Raw genomic sequence first — 19,765 nt, 5'->3', positions numbered from 1 at the left:
TCCGTGTCTAGTCACTTAGTGACGTGCTCAGTTGAGTCATACGGGTTTCTGGACCTTTTAACACATAATGGGACACGTCAAGAAAGCTGTCTGATTCTTCACAGCTGCAGATTCTTGGTAGCAGTGGCATTAAAATGACCCTAGTCCTGCTGAGCAGTTAAACATTCTCATTTACCTTGAACCCTCTTATCAGTATTCTGACTCTGGCTCACCGTAGTAGATGACAGGCTGTCCATCATATAAGCACAACCTAATTAATACCAGCACTTTTAAATCGTGACATTACCACGATGCTCTGGTTAATGGATTATTGTGATGTCTGGAACTGACCCCGAGTGATTTATAACTCACGTATTTTCTTTTATGCTTGCTCTTTCTAATTGTGGTGGCATTTATGTGACAAGTGGTCTGCTAATTTTATAGCTTTGCAGTTGTCACATACAATAAACAAAACTATTGTAGCTTAATGGTACTGCACAAATCTAATGTAACCTTTACAAATCCAAGCGACATTTAAGCCATATTGGAGCCATAAGCAAGCTGAGTGCAAGAATTTCTGTAAACACAGTGATTGTCAGTCAACATTTTCCACTACAGAATCATTACACATACAATCTACAGTTGGTTGGCCTTTCTACGTGAAGATGAAAAATGTCAACCCATCTTCCAGGAAGACGACTGATTGAAATCTTATTATCTTGTGAATTCCTGTTGACTTAATAAACGGATACAAACCAATCACGAAAGCGATTATTTCTTTGACCAGAAGGTGTGATACAAGGTGCTTTTTAGAAAACTCCGTTCATGATGAGCAGTTCAGACTGAGGATAAACGGACTGATAGGATGGGGTATATTTAGCACAGATGCAATTTTTGAAATAGTTCTTGGAAAAATGTTAAGAGCTCAGATGTTGTTATAATCACCATGCGAAACTAGGCAGCCATCCTTCTAGGGACCCCATCTGACCCCCCCCAAGCCCTAAATCGCCCCTTCCCATCTGCCTCATTCTGCCTCCAGCATTCTTCTGATGTCTCTGTAGATAACCAAGTTAAAAACAACTTCAGAAATGGCTGAAGCTAATTTAATCATAGTAATATATATTACAATCCATGAAACACTTAGTAGTGTTGTTGTTTTCACTTCGACGTGTTATTCTGCATTTACATCTATTTTTAACAGTGGGCCTATTTATTCTTTTGAGTATTATGCATGCAGTTGTATATCCTCATATTATTTAAGAGATTATATTCACTCTTTTAAAAAGTAAAACACTGGTCACAATGTTTTCTTTAGTTTTATTTTATTTAACGTTTTTTTCTTGTAACTAAAGTAGCGCATTACTTTTACATTTTCAGGAAAATATCTAAATTACTTTTTCAAATAAATGACAGTTTATTGATTTATTCACTGACAACTCTACTACTGTCTCCATGTTAAGAGAAATTGGGAGTAAGTGCAGAGGCAGAAGCAGAAGCACTTCCTTCAGCTAGAATCTTATTCGTTTCACTTTTGGTGTGAAAGGGCCTTTACAGTTGCCTTTTGGGTTTATTTATTGTAAGCAAACCCGTCTCAGGTGACAACAAGTAAGGCAAAAGTAACGTAACACATTACTTTCCTTAAAAAGTAACTAATGTCCAAGTCTTTTGTGAAGCCTAAATAACACAGCATCCATTTACAAGAATGTCGTTTCATGCATCTGCCACTAGATGGCGCCATATGCTAAAACTCTGCTCTTCATTACATAATATTCTACAAAACATGCCCTGATCACCTCAATTTCCGTTTTATATGGAATAAGCGTAATGGCTTTTAAAACATTTGTCATGAAGTGCTTTATTTGATCTCTAAAGCAGAAAATTATGCACCAACAATGGTTCAAGATGGAGAGTGGAGAGATGAGTCAAATCAGCATGATTCATGGGATATTAATCTATGCATTTTACCAATTTGAGCTACTTGTTAGTACATATTTAAAAATTATAAAAACATATATGAAAACAGTATTAGAGGGCAACTGTTGCAAAACAGTAAAACAGAGATACTTTGTTATTGCTTCATACTCATTAAAGAGCCACTGAAATCTTCAGTCATTCCCATTTCTGAAAGAAAAACGGTACTTTTACTTGCCTAGAATCACATACTTTTTCAGTTACTAGAAATAAAAGGAAACAAAACAATCAAACTACTTTGTGATTTACCTTTTAATTGCAGATATGCAAGATGGCCCAGCAGTGAGAGAAGATAGGAATCATCTGTGGAATAAGAAAGTAGACCTCTTTAGAAAAATAAAATACTAGGGGGAAAAAACTAACAAACTGAATAACCAAGAATAATATTTTAGAAGGGGACTTGATCACAAAATATGAATGTACTAACATTTCAGATTATTCCTTAATATCAATAAGGTTGTAAGGCTGTAATAGCCTAATCATAATAATAAAAGTCATTATAAATGCTTTAAGAACTGACTGTATGAAGATGCTGGTAAGCTTGAACTTTCATTCCACATGTCTCTTTTGCCCGTAGCTCTGTGTCTTACATTAAGACTTTTGTGAGCATCTGCAAGAGAACAGCAACAAAATCAACGCAATAAACCAATATTAAATACTTAAAATACACATTTGCACAATATTTTCAAGTGTGTCTAATTATTTGAATGCGATGAACTTACAAGGTCCTAGTAGGTAACCAGCACTGTTCAGAGTCCATCCCTTTTTCTCTGGATTCTGTGGGATTAACAAAGAGAGACTCATAAAAGAAATGACGGAAAAACAACCATCTTGTTGAGCTTCAGAAGAGATAATAGAAGATGTACCATGAGGGTCATGCCATGGATCCTTGACAGATGTGCAGTGAAGACACACAGCGAGATACAGAGTAAAGCACAACTAATCTGCATCTGTGAAAAAGACATAGACTATATGTAACATATACATCTATGCATTGTAAAGGAAAAAATATTCATTTTAAAACAATTCTTATTCATTCTTTTTTGTTGTATTTATAGGTTGTGTTAGGTGTTTGCCAGATCACATTAATAAAGGATGACATTAGAAAAGAATCAGTATTTATAAATAAATATGTAAAACTCACCAGTGTAAAACCGCAAGATTGAGATTACTTTTTTAAATATAAATATTTAAATAAAAGATCAAGATTTTGTGTTGCAGCTGTTTCTTCTTTCCAAACTTGTTAATAGCCATTTAATCTGAAATATTCTTTTTGTTAGCCTTTTCCTCCCCGGATTTCAATAAAACAATTATAATATTCAACAAATATGATAAAGACATTTGTACACTTCTATAAAATAAATGATTTTTTTATTAATTTTTTTTGGCTCCATGGAAAACCTTTAGCATCCAAATATTCTTCACGCTAAAAAAAGAACAGATCTTTGGGAAGCCTGAAATGATTCTTCTGTGGCACTGCTGCAAAAACACCCTTTTGGAACCTTTTTTTTTTTTTTTTGAGTGTATGCATATTTGTATTGTTATCATTTAATTTAATCAATTGTATCTTAGATGTTCTGCCTCAAGTTGTAACTTCACAGACACAATTTTAAAAATATTAAAGTGGTTGGAGCATTAAACACAACATAGATAATACTTACCTTATAAGAGAACAGTTGCTGTTTATAAATATTTATAAAAACCCCGGATTCCAGAAAAAAAAGAGTCCGTCTGTAACCTTCAAACAGCAGGTTTGCTGCAGGTGTGTGTCTGAATAAGGGACAGTCTGTCTTTTATACACCCAGCAGCATACAGCATATTAACATAATGAAACTCTATTACTATGACATTCATTTGTTCATTTCTCATAATTACTGGTGCTGTTTACAGAGATGGGAGAGAGAGGAAAGACAGAGAATGATGAGACAGAATTAATCAGACAGTAAGCAAGGCTACGCAGTACAGGACAGGAGGAGGAATAGTGCCAAACATCTAAACAACAACAACAACATAGATGTAGTGTAGATCTATCTATCTATCTATCTATCTATCTATCTATCTATCTATCTATCTATCTATCTATCTATCTATCTATCTATCTATCTATCTATCTATCTATCTATCTATCTATCTATCTGCCTGTCTGTCTGTCTGTCTCTGTCTGTCTGTCTGTCTATCTATCTATCTGTCCATCGATCCGTCCATCCATCTATCTATCTATCTATCTATCTATCTATCTATCTATCTATCTATCTATCTATCTATCTATCTATCTATCTATCTATCTATCTATCTATCTATCTATCTATCTATCTATCTGTCTGTCTGTCTGTCTCTCTATCTGTCTGTCTATCTATCTATCTATCTATCTATCTGTCTGTCTGTCTCTCTGTCTGTCTGTCTGTCTGTCTGTCTGTCTATCTATCTATCTATCTATCTATCTATCTATCTATCTATCTATCTATCTGTCTGTCTGTCTGTCTGTCTGTCTGTCTCTCTGTCTGTCTGTCTGTCTGACTGTCTGTCTGTCTGTCTGTCTATCTATCTATCTATCTATCTATCTATCTATCTATCTATCTATCCATTGGATTCACAAGAGGCAATACTGAGATCCATTTCAATCCATGATGCTTTTCTCCATTTAATAACAGCACTTTGCCCTAGATATAATTACAGCACCTACTGCTCCTTTCTATCCATTAACAGGGAAACCCTAAAACATTCCACCTAATTAGCTACAACTAATTGTGCTAAAGCTGCATTTGTGGCGGGGGTGAACAGGCCGACCAGGAAGCGTGTTGAAACAGGGAATGAGAGCTGACATTTCAGGTTCCTGTGGGAGGCATAATAGTGACCTCAGATGAATTAACCCTGATCTCTGCCCCCTGTGTTTCATTTTTATGCACTCATCTTCTGCTAAGCACAGGTCAGCTCTTATACCAGAGGTCATTTCTTTTGTCCCCTCTCAGAAATTGATATCCTGAAGTTTTAGGCAGCAGCTGAAATCATATGCATCGTGGAAACAGTTAGATGAAAACAGATTAAACTATTCAGTGCTTTTTTATATATATAAATGTCAAATCTATTAATTGTTCTAAATCTTGCAGCCTGTGGAAAACATGAAAACATCACAAAATGTCATATCATGGCACATAATATACCTTGTATTTCAAATTAAATGCTGCTAATTCAGAAGAATAAGCGGGGAGTGTATGAATCTAAAAGCTGTAAGAGTCTGTGACTAGGGCTTATATTTTATTTATGGTGGGTGTTCTGTACACATGCTTTCCACTGAAGTATAGTCAAAGATGCTTTGCTCACAGACAGGAACTCTTAAGCAATACAACGAATGAGAATTAAGAATTTTATTTATGCTAAATTTAGTTTCACGTGATCTCATGTGAAGCCACCACATTTCATTTACCCTCCGTGTAACCTTACCGACTTTGCCCAGTTTAAGGTAAGTTTTACATCTTTATTTCTTTTGTAAAACAATTGATTCTAGAAAACAATATAAGGAATCAGTCAAATTATTAAAATGTTCTGAGAAATGGCAGTTAGATGTTGATAATATAGAAACATTGTTTATCTGAGACACCATTTCCTGAAAAGCCAGTTGCATAAATGTTACATTTTATCAAAAAAGTTACATTATAAAAAGGGGAAATAACAACAACAACAAAAACTGTCTGTTTTAACCATTATACAGGATGTAGCCCTAAAAAATCTCAATTTACGTAATCACCGAAGGACGTGTTCTCAAATTTTCTTAACAGCAAACAAAGCACTTTTGTCCCTTGTGCTAGTACTTGAATAGTTAATGGCATGCATGTGTAAAATGATAGCTTTGGTTTCGTTACCATAGGCAAGGAAATATGAGAATAGAAGATACTTCCTGTACTCTGTTCTGTTTTTGTGCTTGAGAAAAGGAGCCGGGGTTATTTTGTAGTATCTTTCTGGGCAGCAAATCCATATAAACATACAAAAACAAATATAGCTCACATGCTGTTCTTAAATAAAACTGTGAAACCAGCTTGGTTCTGTGAACACTTAAAGTTGAACAATATGGCATATTTTCTGCTTATCAGCCTGCTACTGATAATATCATTTATTTATTTTTATTTTTTAACCATTTCCACTGGTTCTTATAAAATGATTTTAATATTTATATATTTTGTGCTCACAGATATGGCATCTGAGTGCTGTCTCAGTCTCATCAAATACTTCCTCTTTCTCTTCAACTTGATATTCTTTGTAAGTTGCTAATGAGTCATAAGACACAGTTAACTGGTCTAAAATGAAATAAAATAAAGTGTTTTATAATATACCAAAAATATAAAATACATACATTACAATACCATTTGGTACAATGAGATAATTTTCTTACAGCAATATAACTGTTGCCTTTTTGGTCTCAGCAAGGCCAAACTTTTACATTTTATACAATGTACATGTCGGATTGCTGTTGGACTGTGATTTTTCAACAGAAACTGTCTCATTTAGCTCTTAGGATCACTCCTCTTATCTATGGGACTATGGATACTACTTTCAGAGAACATGATACTCAGTAAGTGTTACATTTATTTGAGTGCGGAAATCATAGTCCTATTTTGATAATTTGTCTATTAATTATTATATATTGTGAACTATTAAAGAATTTGCTCAATGTCATTTGCAGTGCCCTCTACTCCCTACATTTCCATCTCTCTCTTTTCCTACTTGCTGATCGGCAGTGGATCTGTGACCATGTCATTAGGCTTCTTAGGATGTCTGGGCTCTCTGAAGACTGTCAAATGCCTGCTGGCAACTGTGAGTTTTCAGAAAACCAAAACTGTATGGATTTAAAAAATATGGTTATTTGTTAGGAGAACTCTTAAAATATTACAGTTTTTCTCAGTCGCTTTGGTACATTTCTCAGATCAGAACTGAAATTCTCAGAACTACCTGTTCAATCTTCACATCATTGTATCACTTGTGCACATCAAAAAAGCAGTTTCTCATTTCTTTGAACAGGTTGCAAATGCTTTAGTACATCCATGCAAATGATTATGTACAATTCTCTGCTGTTTCCTACATTATCAATTGCTTATGTCATGTTGCTCAAAATGTATTATATAGATCTCTGTGCTATTGTCTTACCCCTCAAAACATCTAGTCATTAGTTCATCGTATAAGTCATTAAATATAAAATGGTTGATCTAGTTGTCATAAACTGTCAAGCATATTTTCTACACATCTCTATTAGACTTTTTGTACGTTTGCCATGAATTGTGCAAGTGAATCTTGACTCTCACTAATGAAGAGAATATAGATCAACCAATTATAAACCAATTCTCTGAAATAGCCCAAAGGTGCATTTCATCACCCTTCAATTGGAAAGCATATATAGACAGAGGACAACACAAAAGTTACAAATTCTGACGATGGATGAACATCCAGAAAACGATCAGGGTCAACAGCCGAGAGGAAGAAGAGGAGTAAGGATGCATGGAAGGGTACAGAGGCAAAACAGAGGAAGAGGAAGAAGAGGCCAAGGACAGAGGTGCATATCAGATGAAATAATGTTGTCAATCATGGCCTTACAATGGCTGAAGGGTGCAGCTAAAAATTGGGAGCTCGACCGTATCCTCAATAATTCAAACATTTTGAAACAGTCTCTTTCAATCAATATCCCACATACAGTAATGTGTAAATTTGTACTTTTGAAAGGAAATATGGCATACATAAGAAGTGCAGCCTTCTGCATTTCAGTACAGTAACTGTCATCCAAACTGTAGCCATAGTTTACATCAGAACATCCCTCCAGAGTACACTGTTATATTGACAACATGACTAAGCAATTGGACTGTCTTATCCGTACACAATGACACAAGGACTTGTCATTCTGATGGCACTGACATGTTCATTGACACAGATATTTATTTTTGAGAGATGAACTAAGTATTTTGAGCAAGAGACTGGCTTTTGCAGGTAATCCATGGTGTTTTGCTATTTGTACGAGTTGTTTTGAGAAATGCACTTACTGTTTTGCAAATGTCAAGGATGATTCGAGAAATGTACCAAAGCAACTGAGAAAAACTGTAAGATCTTAGTAGTAGTCACCAACCTCTTGGGAATTGTGCATGTTCCTGGTACAGTTTTTGTAACTCATCTGTATGTTTATCTGCTCCACTTGCTGTAACAGTGTGTTAAAATAAGCTTTATTTATCTGCAGTATTTTATCCTGCTCACGGTTCTTCTTGCGGCTCAGATAGTGGGTGGGGTTCTTGTCTACACCCAGAAGACTGAGGTAACTCAAGCGTGAGGATCAGCAGTCCCAGTTTGGTGTTGGGCTTTTAAGAACAATCCAGCACATGACTTAACTAATCCTCTTTGGTGTCAAGTTTTAAATCAGTTTGATTGATATCTATTTTTGAAAGCTATATATGCCTATAAAGCTTCAGATATAATCATGACCAAAACATCTTCAACTTGTTTTTTTTCCCACTCTTAATCAGTTGGCTAGTTCACTAGGAGAGCATACTCTTCAACTAATGAAGTCATTTGGAAGGAATGATTCCAGTCTCAAGAGTTTTGAAATAACTCTAGAGTACATTCAGCACGAGGTGAGAGTCACAGTACTGCAATCAAAAGCACACAGCAGTAAACAACAAAAAGAAAACTATATATGAAAAAAACAAGTAAAAATTATTATTATTTCTTTTACAAGTTTTTGCACTCACATTTTCCAAGTAAATATCACACATAGAATTAAGAAAACTCCATAAATGATAGAAGTGTATAATGCCACAAAAATGATTCATGTAGTACCAGCACAAATGGATTTTACATATTTACACGAGGCTTAAGTGCCATTGCTTTAGCTCATTTTAAATGTAAATTGAAAAAGCAGCAACTCAGCTAAAAAACTTAACAATTAAAAGTTAAGAAAAGTTATTTCTGCCAGAGGTGACCCTTGGTATATGCTAATATGATATCATTAGAACTTGAAAGCAAACTTTGACAGTTACTTTGGAAAGTTTGAAACAGGATATCACCTCCACCATTATATCTCCACAGGCCAAATGCTGTGGTTGGGATGGAAAAGCCGACTTTACGGAGGAATATATACCCTGTTCTTGCTACGTCAAAGGCAATGCCACTGTCAATGGGACATATGAAATAGATGATCAAAAATGTTTCAAATGTTTCTCAGATGCTTCAAATTACACATGTGGCATTTATAATCAGGTATGTTTTCAGTTCTGCCCTCTAACTATTTTTGGGTAAATTGTATTCCAACATCACACATCACACTCTTTTCTCTCTCTCAAAGGGTTGCAGTAAGAATATAAAAGAATGGCTGAATGAAAATCTTCGCATAATTGTGGTGGTTATTTTGGCCATTACTGTGGTGGAGGTAAGCAAGCTGTCACCAAACACTTTACACCCGATTCAGAAAATCCAAATATAAAAACTATAATCCTTTACTGTCCAAACTTAGAGTTAATGAGAATAAACAAAGTAAAATGGTGTTCTGTCTCATAGTGTCTTCAGTGGATATGCCTTGTATCTTACTGTTGCCTTAATCGCACACACCGCTGCTGCCCTAGAGAGTCTCATGGCAGCCATGTTCAGCTGTCCAGGTCTCAGTTTGTGACTAGTGTAGTGTGTCTGAGTGCTTCATTTTTGCATGCTGAAATACTGTCAGTCTTGTTTTATCCTTAAAGGCTGGAATACAACACACACATTTTAAATCTGAACATATTTTAAAACACTAAAGGCATCATACACTTGCCAACTTTGTACGGTTACAGAGAAAAACTGGACAACATCATACACTAAACGAATGAGGATCACACACTTCCAGATTACAAGACACTACAAACTCAACAAACCGTATTGCAGCCTTAAGGAGGTTATTTTGAAATACTAAGTAGACATTACTTATTATACAGCTCCTCATTAAAAAATAAATAGCTGGACATAAAATACTGATTCAAAATTGTTTTATAATCTTATCTGTATACTATCTTAAATCAATCGCAAATCAGTCGGCCTAGCAGTAAGAAGAAGAACACAACAATATTACAATCAAAACTGAGGTTCTCAATTTTTTATTACAATCAGCAACAGAGACATAAGATTGCATAGTTGCATTTGTTTAAAACAAGATAGAGCAATCAGTGACATTTCATGGGCCAATAAGATCCTTTGACTGCTACGATTGACCAATCAGAAGCAAGAATTCTAGAGCAATGTGTAATAAGTAAAATAATGCATGATACTACTTAGTGTGGACAAACATAGTATTGTTTTGCATAATATTGTTTCTCAGATTAGAGAGTTTGCTGTATTAGCTGCACCTTTTCTTATGATTTTTCTAACTGTGTGACTGTAACTGTATTGTTTGTTTTGTGAGCTCGGAGTCACAAAATATGATTGTACAAAGGCCTCAGTGGTTACTTATAATTATATCTTCCCTCACAGAGATTTCACTGTGGAATACTGGCAAGGTAGATTTATTGTGCTGTTATAATAGTAGCCTAGTGTGTGGTGTGAAGATTCATCCATTGACTTGGTCCCAACATTTGAATCTGCAGTGTTTGACCAGAATAGTTAATTTAGTACATTGCTAAAGGTAGAATATTAATGGTTAACTGAGGTTGAAACATGGATGATTAATTTATTAAAATATATATATATATATATCTTTCATCCTCTTTGCAGATATGTGGTATGATCCTTTCGATGTGTCTGTATAAAGAGGGTTCTGCGGATTACAACACAATTCTCCACTAAGATGACCAGGATCAGTGAGGAAAAACATATATTCGTATATTTGATGTTTTGTTGATGTGTTTCTTATGAGATTATTATTTTTTTGTTCAGTATTTGATTGTTTTATACAGATATTTTTTTCTTCAAAAGGCAGTCACTTGATGTTTTTCCTAATTATTCAGATGCTATATGTTTTTTTATCTGTTTATGAAAAAGTACAAATAATTTGAACCTGTTCATATTATATTTAAAAGATATAAACTTTTATTTCTTAATTCTCAAAATATGTGCATGCGACTAAGAATGTTCTCATTTGTTCAATTTAGCCAGTGGGTGAGAAAAACATTAGGGTGGGACAGTATAATATTTCACCATTGTTGTGCACACAAAGCAAATGACCTCAATATTGAGGCAATGTGTGCGATACTGTTCATAATATGTATTTTACATTTAAATATTAAAATTCAAATTGTCCTTAATTATATGCTGCTTTTATGTAAGGTGACAAGTGGTACACACTGGCTTTTAAAAAATGTTTGAATTTAAAGTATATAAATGTAAGTAAATTGTGTAAATACACTTTGAAAAACAGAGTAATTGTAATAAAACTGCTGTTGCTAAATGGAAATAAAACAAAAATTATATCATAAAGTTGATTTTTTTTTTTTTGTCATAAATGTATTTAGGTATTTATTTAAACTTAAGATCTAAATGGTACATGGGATATGTAATACACCATATCAAGTTATTGTTAGGGCAGGGAGGAGGACAGTACACTTGTTATCAGGTATCATATAAATACATGCTGTGTTCATCTCCCTCATTAATTCCAGAGCAACACTACAGACTAAGAAGGTAAGAAGGATATTTTCAGACTATTTTTACAGTACTTTTAGTATATATATATATATATATATATATATATATATATATATATATATATACATATACACTGAAAAAAACAATTACTTAATTTTTATTTTGTTTTTGTACACATACATTTTAAGTAAAATGTATATATTGAATTAAGTAAAATCTACTTAGGTAAAATTAGCAAAGGAAATAAGTAAATGTAGTTATTATTACTTAATTATTTTAAGCTAGCTCTGCAATACTTTTGTACAATTCACTCTAAAATGTACTCAATCAGCATAGCACTGGGAAACAACCATGCTATTAAAACATGTGATTTACTTACAAACATATAAGCAAGCAAGCAGACAGCTTGTTATATTTTAAGATAATATGTCCACTTTCATGAGCTATTACCCAAATGAATAGAGACCTCAATACTTGGTACACCATACACAATGACGGTGACAATCAGTGAATAGTGTCCGAGTATGAATGGGTCATTTTGAGGAGAAAATCAACTCCAGATGACACAAAACAGTAAGCTACTAAACCTAACAACAAAAGCTACCATAAAACAGTGAAGAATTTTACCTTTTTAATTATTCATGCCCCAGTGCGTGATGGGAAAACGGGATCATAACTTTGATATTTACTTAAAGAATCCTTGTAAACATAACAAACAATTCCAAGTAAAATATACTTATGTTCAAACTTTAATTTCTACAAACTTAAATTGAGTACTAATATAGAATTTACTTAAATGTTTTTAATTCTTGCCTGAACTAAATTATTTAATGTATACATTACATTTGTTTTTATGTAGTATTTACTTCACCAAAAAATTATTTTTATCAGGGTATATATAGACTTGGTCAGAATTTTTGGCACCTTTGGTAAATATGATCAAAGAAAGCTGTGAAAATTCATTAATTAATTAACCTTTCATTGGAGAATAAGAATTTAAAATGGGGGAAAATATCATTATGAAATAAATGTTTTTCTCTAATACACATTGGCCACAATTAACGGCACCCTTTTATTCAATACTTTTTGAAACCTCCATTTGCCAGTTTAGCAGCTCTAAATGTTCCCCTATAATGCCTGATGAGGTTAGAGAACACCTGACAAGAGTGGCCATTTTTTTTCATCCAGAATCACTCCAGACCCTTTTCCCAGCTCAATGTTGGTGCTTCTTCTCTTCAGTTCACCTCACTCATTTTCTACAGGGTTCAGGTCAGAGAACTGGAATGGCCATAGCAGAAGCTTGGTTTTGTGCTCAGTGACCCATTTTTGTGTTGTTTTTGAGGTTTGTGTTTGGATTATTATCCGGTTGGAAGATCCAAACAGGGCCCATTATAAGATTTCTAACAGAGTCAGTTTTTGTTTTTTTTATCTGTTGGTATTTGATAGAATCCATGATGTCATGTGTCTAAACAGAATGTCCATGACCTCCAGCAGAAATATAGGCCCACAACATCAAAAATACAGCAGCATATTTCATTGTACACATGGGGTACTTTTTTATCCATGTGTTCACCAAACCCATCTTGAGTGTTTGCAGCGAAAAAGCTATTTTTTTAGTGACCATAGAAGCCAGTGCCATTTGAAGTTCCAGTCGTGTCTGATAACTGAATATGCTGGAGTTTGTTTCTGGATGAGCTAGGATATTTTTTTTTTAAACCTCCCGAACAACATGTGATGTAGGGGCTGAAGGTTTTCTGACCCTGAGACTATTTTCTGCAATTCTCCAGCTGTGATCCTTGGAGTCTTTAGCCACTCAAATTCTAATTCTCACCGTGCATTAGGATGATATAGATACACGTCCTCTTCCAGGCATTTTTGTAACATTTTATGTTGATTGGAAATTCTTAATTATTGCCCTGATGGTGGAAATGGGAATTTTCACTGCACTGTAAACCCTAATAAGTTGAGAGTACTCAAATGATTTGAGGAAAGTGATTCCCTCAGTTCGTTTGAGTAATGTAAAATTGACAACTCGATTTATTGAGTTAACCAAATGTGGTCTCTTCATTGAATTAACTTAAATGTTTAAGTACAGATAACTTAAAAGGGCTAATAGACAAAACTTACCAAATTTTCAGCTTATATATTCTTTACTTGTATTAAATAATTTATAAATCATTAAAACAAGTTGTTTTTTTCCCCAAATCAACCACTTTATTAGGCTTATACTGCATTTACATTTCATTTCTTATAACAGTAAGCCCACATTTTTAAAAGACATGAACAAAATCATGAGCTCATTTTAACAGCAAACTCCTATTTTCATCTGTAAGATCACATTCAGTCATTTTTAAGACATGAACAAAATCATAAGCTCACATTTTTAGAAGACCTGAACATAAGCTATTTTTTTGAACGGTAAACTGTTTTTAGATGTAAACCTATTATTTATCACATTTTAAAAGACACATTAACAACCAAATGGTAAGCTTATTTTTATCTAGACATTTTGTCACATTTTCAGAAGAGACAAAACTGTAAACTCATTTTTGGTTTGAGATTTTCCAGTTCCTTGTGCGTTATAAATACCATGGTATTAATCTGGACCTACCACAGTGTTTTGTACGGTAGGTTTGTCGTCATTCCACAGAATCGTGCAACAAATTTGAGTGTCCTGTCATTGAATGTGAACAAACTACATTCTCTGCAAGTAAAAGGTTCGAGAACAAGGAAAAAAAGACAAGTTTCCACTTTGCTGGTAAAAGTCTTACTGACTGTTAACATTAAAATGTTTTTAATTTCCAATGTAAAGGTCTTTTTTTTTTTTTTTTTTTTTTTTTAATCTCAGCTGACAAGAAAAAGCACAAAACAGAAAGGGACCCCTCCATGCTGTATCTTAAGTGTTTTTTTTGTTTTTAGGAAAATGCATGTGCTGATCTTGTTTATCCATTTTAATGGAACAGCTGGTTAGCCAAGGATTGTATCTTAGGCTGCAGGTCTTTCTGCCCCATGGAAAGGAGAATGCGTTGAATAAATTCAAATGTGTACTTCAGTGACTTTGGGTAATTTAAGTGCAACTTAAATTACCAGCAAAGTGGAAACTTGACTTTTTTTCCTTGTTCTCGAACCTTTTACTTGCAGAGAATGTAGTTTGTTCACATTCAATGACAGGACACTCAAATTTGTTGCACGATTCTGTGGAATGACGACAAACCTACCGTACAAAACACTGTGGTAGGTCCAGATTAATACCATGGTATTTATAACGCACAAGGAACTGGAAAATCTCAAACCAAAAAAAATTAGTCCAAACAGAAGGCACATTGATTCAGGAAGGTCATGTAGATTGTCCATCACCACTTTTCCCTCAATTACTATCCCAAATGAGGAGAGAGGCTGAAGAGTAGTCCCATCTTCAACTATTACAATCCCCACTGGAACGTCAAGATTCGAGCTGCGATCATCGGACATCTAGTGAAGATGAATAAACATTATCAAATTAAAGTTAATTCACATGGTTGCAAGCTCATGTTCATATTAACCTAAACGCATTTAACGTTATACCTTGTCCATCCGTATAAAATAAAACATTTTACAGACAATAAACCAAGACGTGCAGACGTGTTAAACATTAACTTACCAGTGTAATCCATGGGCCTTCATAACTACTCCATCCCTGTCACGCCTGCTTCACGACCGCCTGCCTGCAAGTGCCGCTGGGGGAGGAAAACGGTTAGGCGGGAAATTCAAATGTTCTTACAGAAAATTAGAAACTCAGGCGTGTTTATAACTCCAAAATAAAACCTTTTACAGACAATAAACCAAAATGTACAGACGTGTTAAACATTAACTTACCAGCGTAATCCATGGGCCTTTATCACGACTCCATGCGTGTCCCCACCTGCTTCATAATCGCCTGCAGCAAGTGCAGCTGGGGGAAGAAACCAAAAAAATTAAACGGGAAATTAAAATGTTCTTACAGAAAGTTAGTAACTCATGCGTGTTTATAACTACAAAATTCTCCAAAAATAAAACGGCAACCAAGCGAATTTTACACTTAAATATTTATCATTAACCTACCTGTGTAACGTCACTCTAATGAATCTTTCAGGACGACTCTCTTCCCACCTGCTTTACCGCCAGCGTACTTGTGCTGCTACTGGAGTGAAACGAAAAACGTAACATTAGAATAAGGTGTAAATCAATAAAGAAAAGTGTATATGAGCGTTTAAATCTCTACTTACTAATTTAACTTTTGTCTTTCTTCTGTCAGATGGTTTCTGCTAGTGCCTCTGTCCTGCTGCTGCTTCAGCAAAATTCAGCACGACAAAGAAAAAAAAAATAATTCCCGCCTTGTGTCATATAACTTATATCGACCAATCAGCGCGGTTGTCAAAGCAGAATTTCAAGCGCGACCAATCATTTTAAACAGAGACATGGTGAAACATTTAAATGAATTAAAATGTTGAGTTCAGAGAACTTAAAATATTAATTAAAACGTTTTTGCTGCCAAATGAGTAAGTTAAATACACCTGTTTAAGTTTTGATGCCAAAACTTAGTACTTTAAGTAATGTCAAGTTATATTAACTTAATTTCTTTATTAATGACAACAGTGGGGTTTACAGTGTGCCCTAGCTCTTTTCTTAAAACCACTTCACTAATTTGTGAAGCTCAATTATCTTTTGCTGCACATCAGAAATCTATCCTTTGGTTTTTCTCATTGTGATGGATGATTAAGGGAATTTGGACTTTGTTTTCCCTCCTATTTATATTTCTGTGAAACAGAAAGCCATGGCTGGATAATTTCATGTTCATAATCACCCACAGAGTGCTCAAAATTGTGAATATGAATGGGAATATACTTCAGACATATGTTACTCTTAAGAATTTCTAGGGGTACCAATTATTGTGTGCAACGTGTATTTTGAGTAAAACATTTATTTCATAATGAGATTTCCCCCCATTATCAATTGTTTTAGTTCAGTGAAAGGTTAGATTTTTTTAAATAAAAGATCAAAAGGATTAATAATGCAGGTTTATTTTCAGAGTCTTCTTTGATCATATTTACCAAGGGTGCCAACAATTCTGACCACGTCTGTATATATATATATATATATATATATATATGCACATTCATTCATTATCATTAATTATTTATTTATTACTGTCAGTTTGATAAAGACACGAAGATGGGATCCCGCACATTGGTTCTGATCATGTTTTTAGGTGCCCTCTGTGGTAAGTGGGAAACAATTTTGACTTTGACATTACAATAAACTGGGTAATATATATGTGACCCAGGACCACAAAACCAGTCATAAGGGTCAATCTTAAAATTGAGATTACTACAACATATGAAAGCTGAATAAATAAGCTTTCCGTGATGTAATGTTAGGACAGGACAATATTTGGCCGAGATAGAACTATTTAAAAATCTGGACACTAAGGGTACAAAAAATCTAAATATTGAGAAAATTGGCTTTAAAGTGGCCAATTCCTTGGCAATGCATATTACTAATCAAAAATTAAGTTTTGATATATTTTGGCTATTGCTACAAATATATGCGTGTGACTTCAGACTGGTTTTGGCCCAGGGTCACATATATATATATATATATATACATATAAAGTACATATATATATATATATATATATATATGTATAATAGGGCATTATAATGAATTCAGCACAGAAGCTTTTTTAAATCAAAATATAACAAAGATTTCAAAATTGTGATCTCACTAGTTGCACAGGCACTGAGGTGCAACTTCTGCCAGAATATTAACAAAGACAATCCCACCTGTGATAAGATGGAGGAGAAAGAATGCAGCAGTGGTTTTGACCATTGCATTAAAATCAATATGCATCGTCCAGCCTGTGAGTTGACTATATTCTTTTCCTCAGATGTTGAAACTGATAAAAATAGGATAGTTTCTTATTTAAGTTCTATTGCATGTGTAAACTGAGATTTAGTTGCATCAAATGATGGAGGGCAATGATTCATAGTGAGTATTATTTAATTTGTTATTTTGAATTTAAGCTATTCTGCATTTCTTTTTGTAGATGGTGAGGTGCGCAGATGTGCCAAAATTGAGGAGTGTAATGCTCAGGTGCCTCCTCAGGTGGAAATCGTGTGCTGCAACACAGATCTCTGCAACTAATGTGCTCCATCAGCTAAATATATTTTACAGTTGTCTGGTTTTATCTCATGCTACTTAAAATATTAAAAACGTACAGCTATCATAGTTATTAATTGATTCTAATTTACTATATGTAAATGTAAGTAGAGGATAATATAAAGAAATAAAAACAAAAAGCAATGATGATGATTCTTTGTTTTCTAAAACATCATCTTGTACATTGTCAGAGGTTTGACAAGTACAACAGCTGAACTCTACAACAAAACAGCTCAGTCAGCATTCACACAAAAAATGACTTCTTACCCAGACCAAACAAAACAAAAATGCAGACACAGAAACACCACACAGAGCCAAAAAGCATCTCCATAACTATTTTTTTGTTCTTGGTTTATTGCAAAGTTACATTTAAACTTAAACTATAAAATATAGTAAATACGGTTCACAATATTCATCTGTAAACCATAAAAAGAGAGAAAAAAAGAAACACAATTTATATACAGATGCATTAAAGCTACTTAATATGCTTGTGTTCAATGGGAACCTTTTGTTAACCAATACAGAGATAGTGGCCTACTGAGTAGAGAAAGAACAGACCACTTGTTATAATAACCAGGGCAGACATAAACAGTAATGCATAGACAGACATTCTCTTTTCTGCTGCCCCTCGGACCACACATTGCTGAACTGAACATTTACCAAAATTTTGTGCATAACAGAGGTATGACTCTTCATTCAGTTTAGGCAGAACCCAGCAGAACAAGACACACACGAACAAAACCTCCACTGCAATCCGCAGCATGATGCTGAACAGGTACACCACCACACTGCTTTTGCTTTTGTGGAGGTCTATCATCATCCTACCACCAACAGTCATGGTGGGATTAGTGACAGCTCCCTGCTCACGATGAGATACCATTTCTTTCTCCTTCTTCTTCTGGAATGAAGATCGAAGATGGGAGGAAAACAGCTCCATGAGAAGGACCGAGAGCACAAGAAGGATAAAGAGGAAATGCCATGCCATCACTATAGAATTGTCGAAGTGTTTATTAAAACAAGCTTTAATGCAAAAGTTGTCAGTGCTGTTACAGTAGAAATCCTCATTTAGGCTTTTCCATGGAAACTGAGCCAGAAAGACGGTCACTAGGCGGATGCAGAGCAGGCCGAACCACATGGTGCGACCTTTATAGGTGGCAGTGGAGTCCACCGCAGTGCGGAGGATTGGGATGAGCCCGGTAACTATCGCTGCCATCGCTCTCTAGGGTGGATTTGTCTTCTTTATGGAAATAATGTATCTGCATAAAAAAGGGAGAATTTTCAATTACAGTTATATTACAGATATTTGGTATCTGCTTAAATATTTGATACGTTGTGACAGTGGTTCCCAACCCTGGTCCTGGAGGCACCCCAACACTACACGTTTTGCATGTCTCCTTAATCAAACACACCTGATTCAGGTCATCAGCTCATTAGTAGAAAGGAGATATGCACAATGTGCAGTGTTGGGGTGCCTCCAGGACCAGGGTTAGGAACCACTGCATTGTGAGATACAACATCAACATGATTTCAAAAAGCAGTGTGGATATTTTGTTTAAAGAATATGAACCAAACTTACCTTTTTATAGGGAACGAAGGTTTTGTGTGTTTGTCCAGTGCTGAAGTTGTTGTAATTTTGAGCTTCACTCAATATATAGCCTGTAACTGAACGTGTCATCAAAAATGGTTTCTCACATTTATCCACAGTTTTTTTTTTCTTAACTTTGTGTTAATACAAGATCTCTAGTAGCTTTTGTACAAAACCGATTTGTATTTGTCTATAATACTAATATCTATATTTAACAAACTTCAAATATTAAATGTTTACTGCTCATTCCTTTTCTAGATTATTTTCCAAACTGAATTTAAATGACATGTTAGTTTAATGGCATACTCTATAGTTAAATTTTTTTGATACACCTGCTATTTTTTTTAACCAATACTAATTACCATTTTAAAAAACAATAAAGTCATCAAAGCTATGAAATTGGAACTGTCAGCTTCTTTCTTTCACTATCTATGCATACTCATCTATTTAATGACAAAAATATATTGTAAAGAA

At 34.5% G+C, this 19,765-nt stretch overlaps 3 protein-coding genes across 3 annotated transcripts; 1 reads left to right on the top strand and 2 right to left on the bottom strand.

The window, feature by feature from the left end:
* Positions 1-2,447: 2,447 nt before the first annotated feature.
* Positions 2,448-2,900, bottom strand: LOC306852722 (galanin peptides-like; the record flags this gene model as incomplete). Its single annotated transcript, XM_079389787.1, has 3 exons — positions 2,448-2,560; positions 2,673-2,727; positions 2,817-2,900. The coding sequence occupies 3 exons, from the start codon at positions 2,898-2,900 to the stop codon at positions 2,448-2,450; spliced, it is 252 nt and encodes an 83-aa protein (XP_079245913.1).
* A 2,432-nt stretch (positions 2,901-5,332) lies between these two features.
* On the top strand, positions 5,333-11,335 carry LOC306851982 (CD82 antigen-like). Its single transcript, XM_079388530.1, has 9 exons — positions 5,333-5,410; positions 6,137-6,204; positions 6,454-6,517; positions 6,629-6,759; positions 8,165-8,239; positions 8,448-8,555; positions 9,010-9,180; positions 9,266-9,349; positions 10,660-11,335. The coding sequence occupies exons 2-9, from the start codon at positions 6,139-6,141 to the stop codon at positions 10,729-10,731; spliced, it is 771 nt and encodes a 256-aa protein (XP_079244656.1). The 5' UTR covers positions 5,333-5,410; positions 6,137-6,138; the 3' UTR covers positions 10,732-11,335.
* Positions 11,336-18,217: 6,882 nt separating this feature from the next.
* Positions 18,218-18,919, bottom strand: LOC306852721 (uncharacterized protein; the record flags this gene model as incomplete). The annotated part of the gene is made up of 1 exon (XM_079389786.1): positions 18,218-18,919. One exon carries the CDS (start codon positions 18,917-18,919, stop codon positions 18,218-18,220), a length of 702 nt encoding a protein of 233 aa, XP_079245912.1.
* Positions 18,920-19,765: the final 846 nt, after the last annotated feature.

This window comes from Barbus barbus (genome assembly GCF_936440315.1).
Source record: "Barbus barbus genome assembly, chromosome: 32".
Taxonomy (NCBI): Eukaryota; Metazoa; Chordata; class Actinopteri; order Cypriniformes; family Cyprinidae; genus Barbus; species Barbus barbus.
The sequence above is the reverse complement of the archived record's forward strand: the minus strand, read 5'-3'. Positions and strand labels throughout refer to the sequence as shown.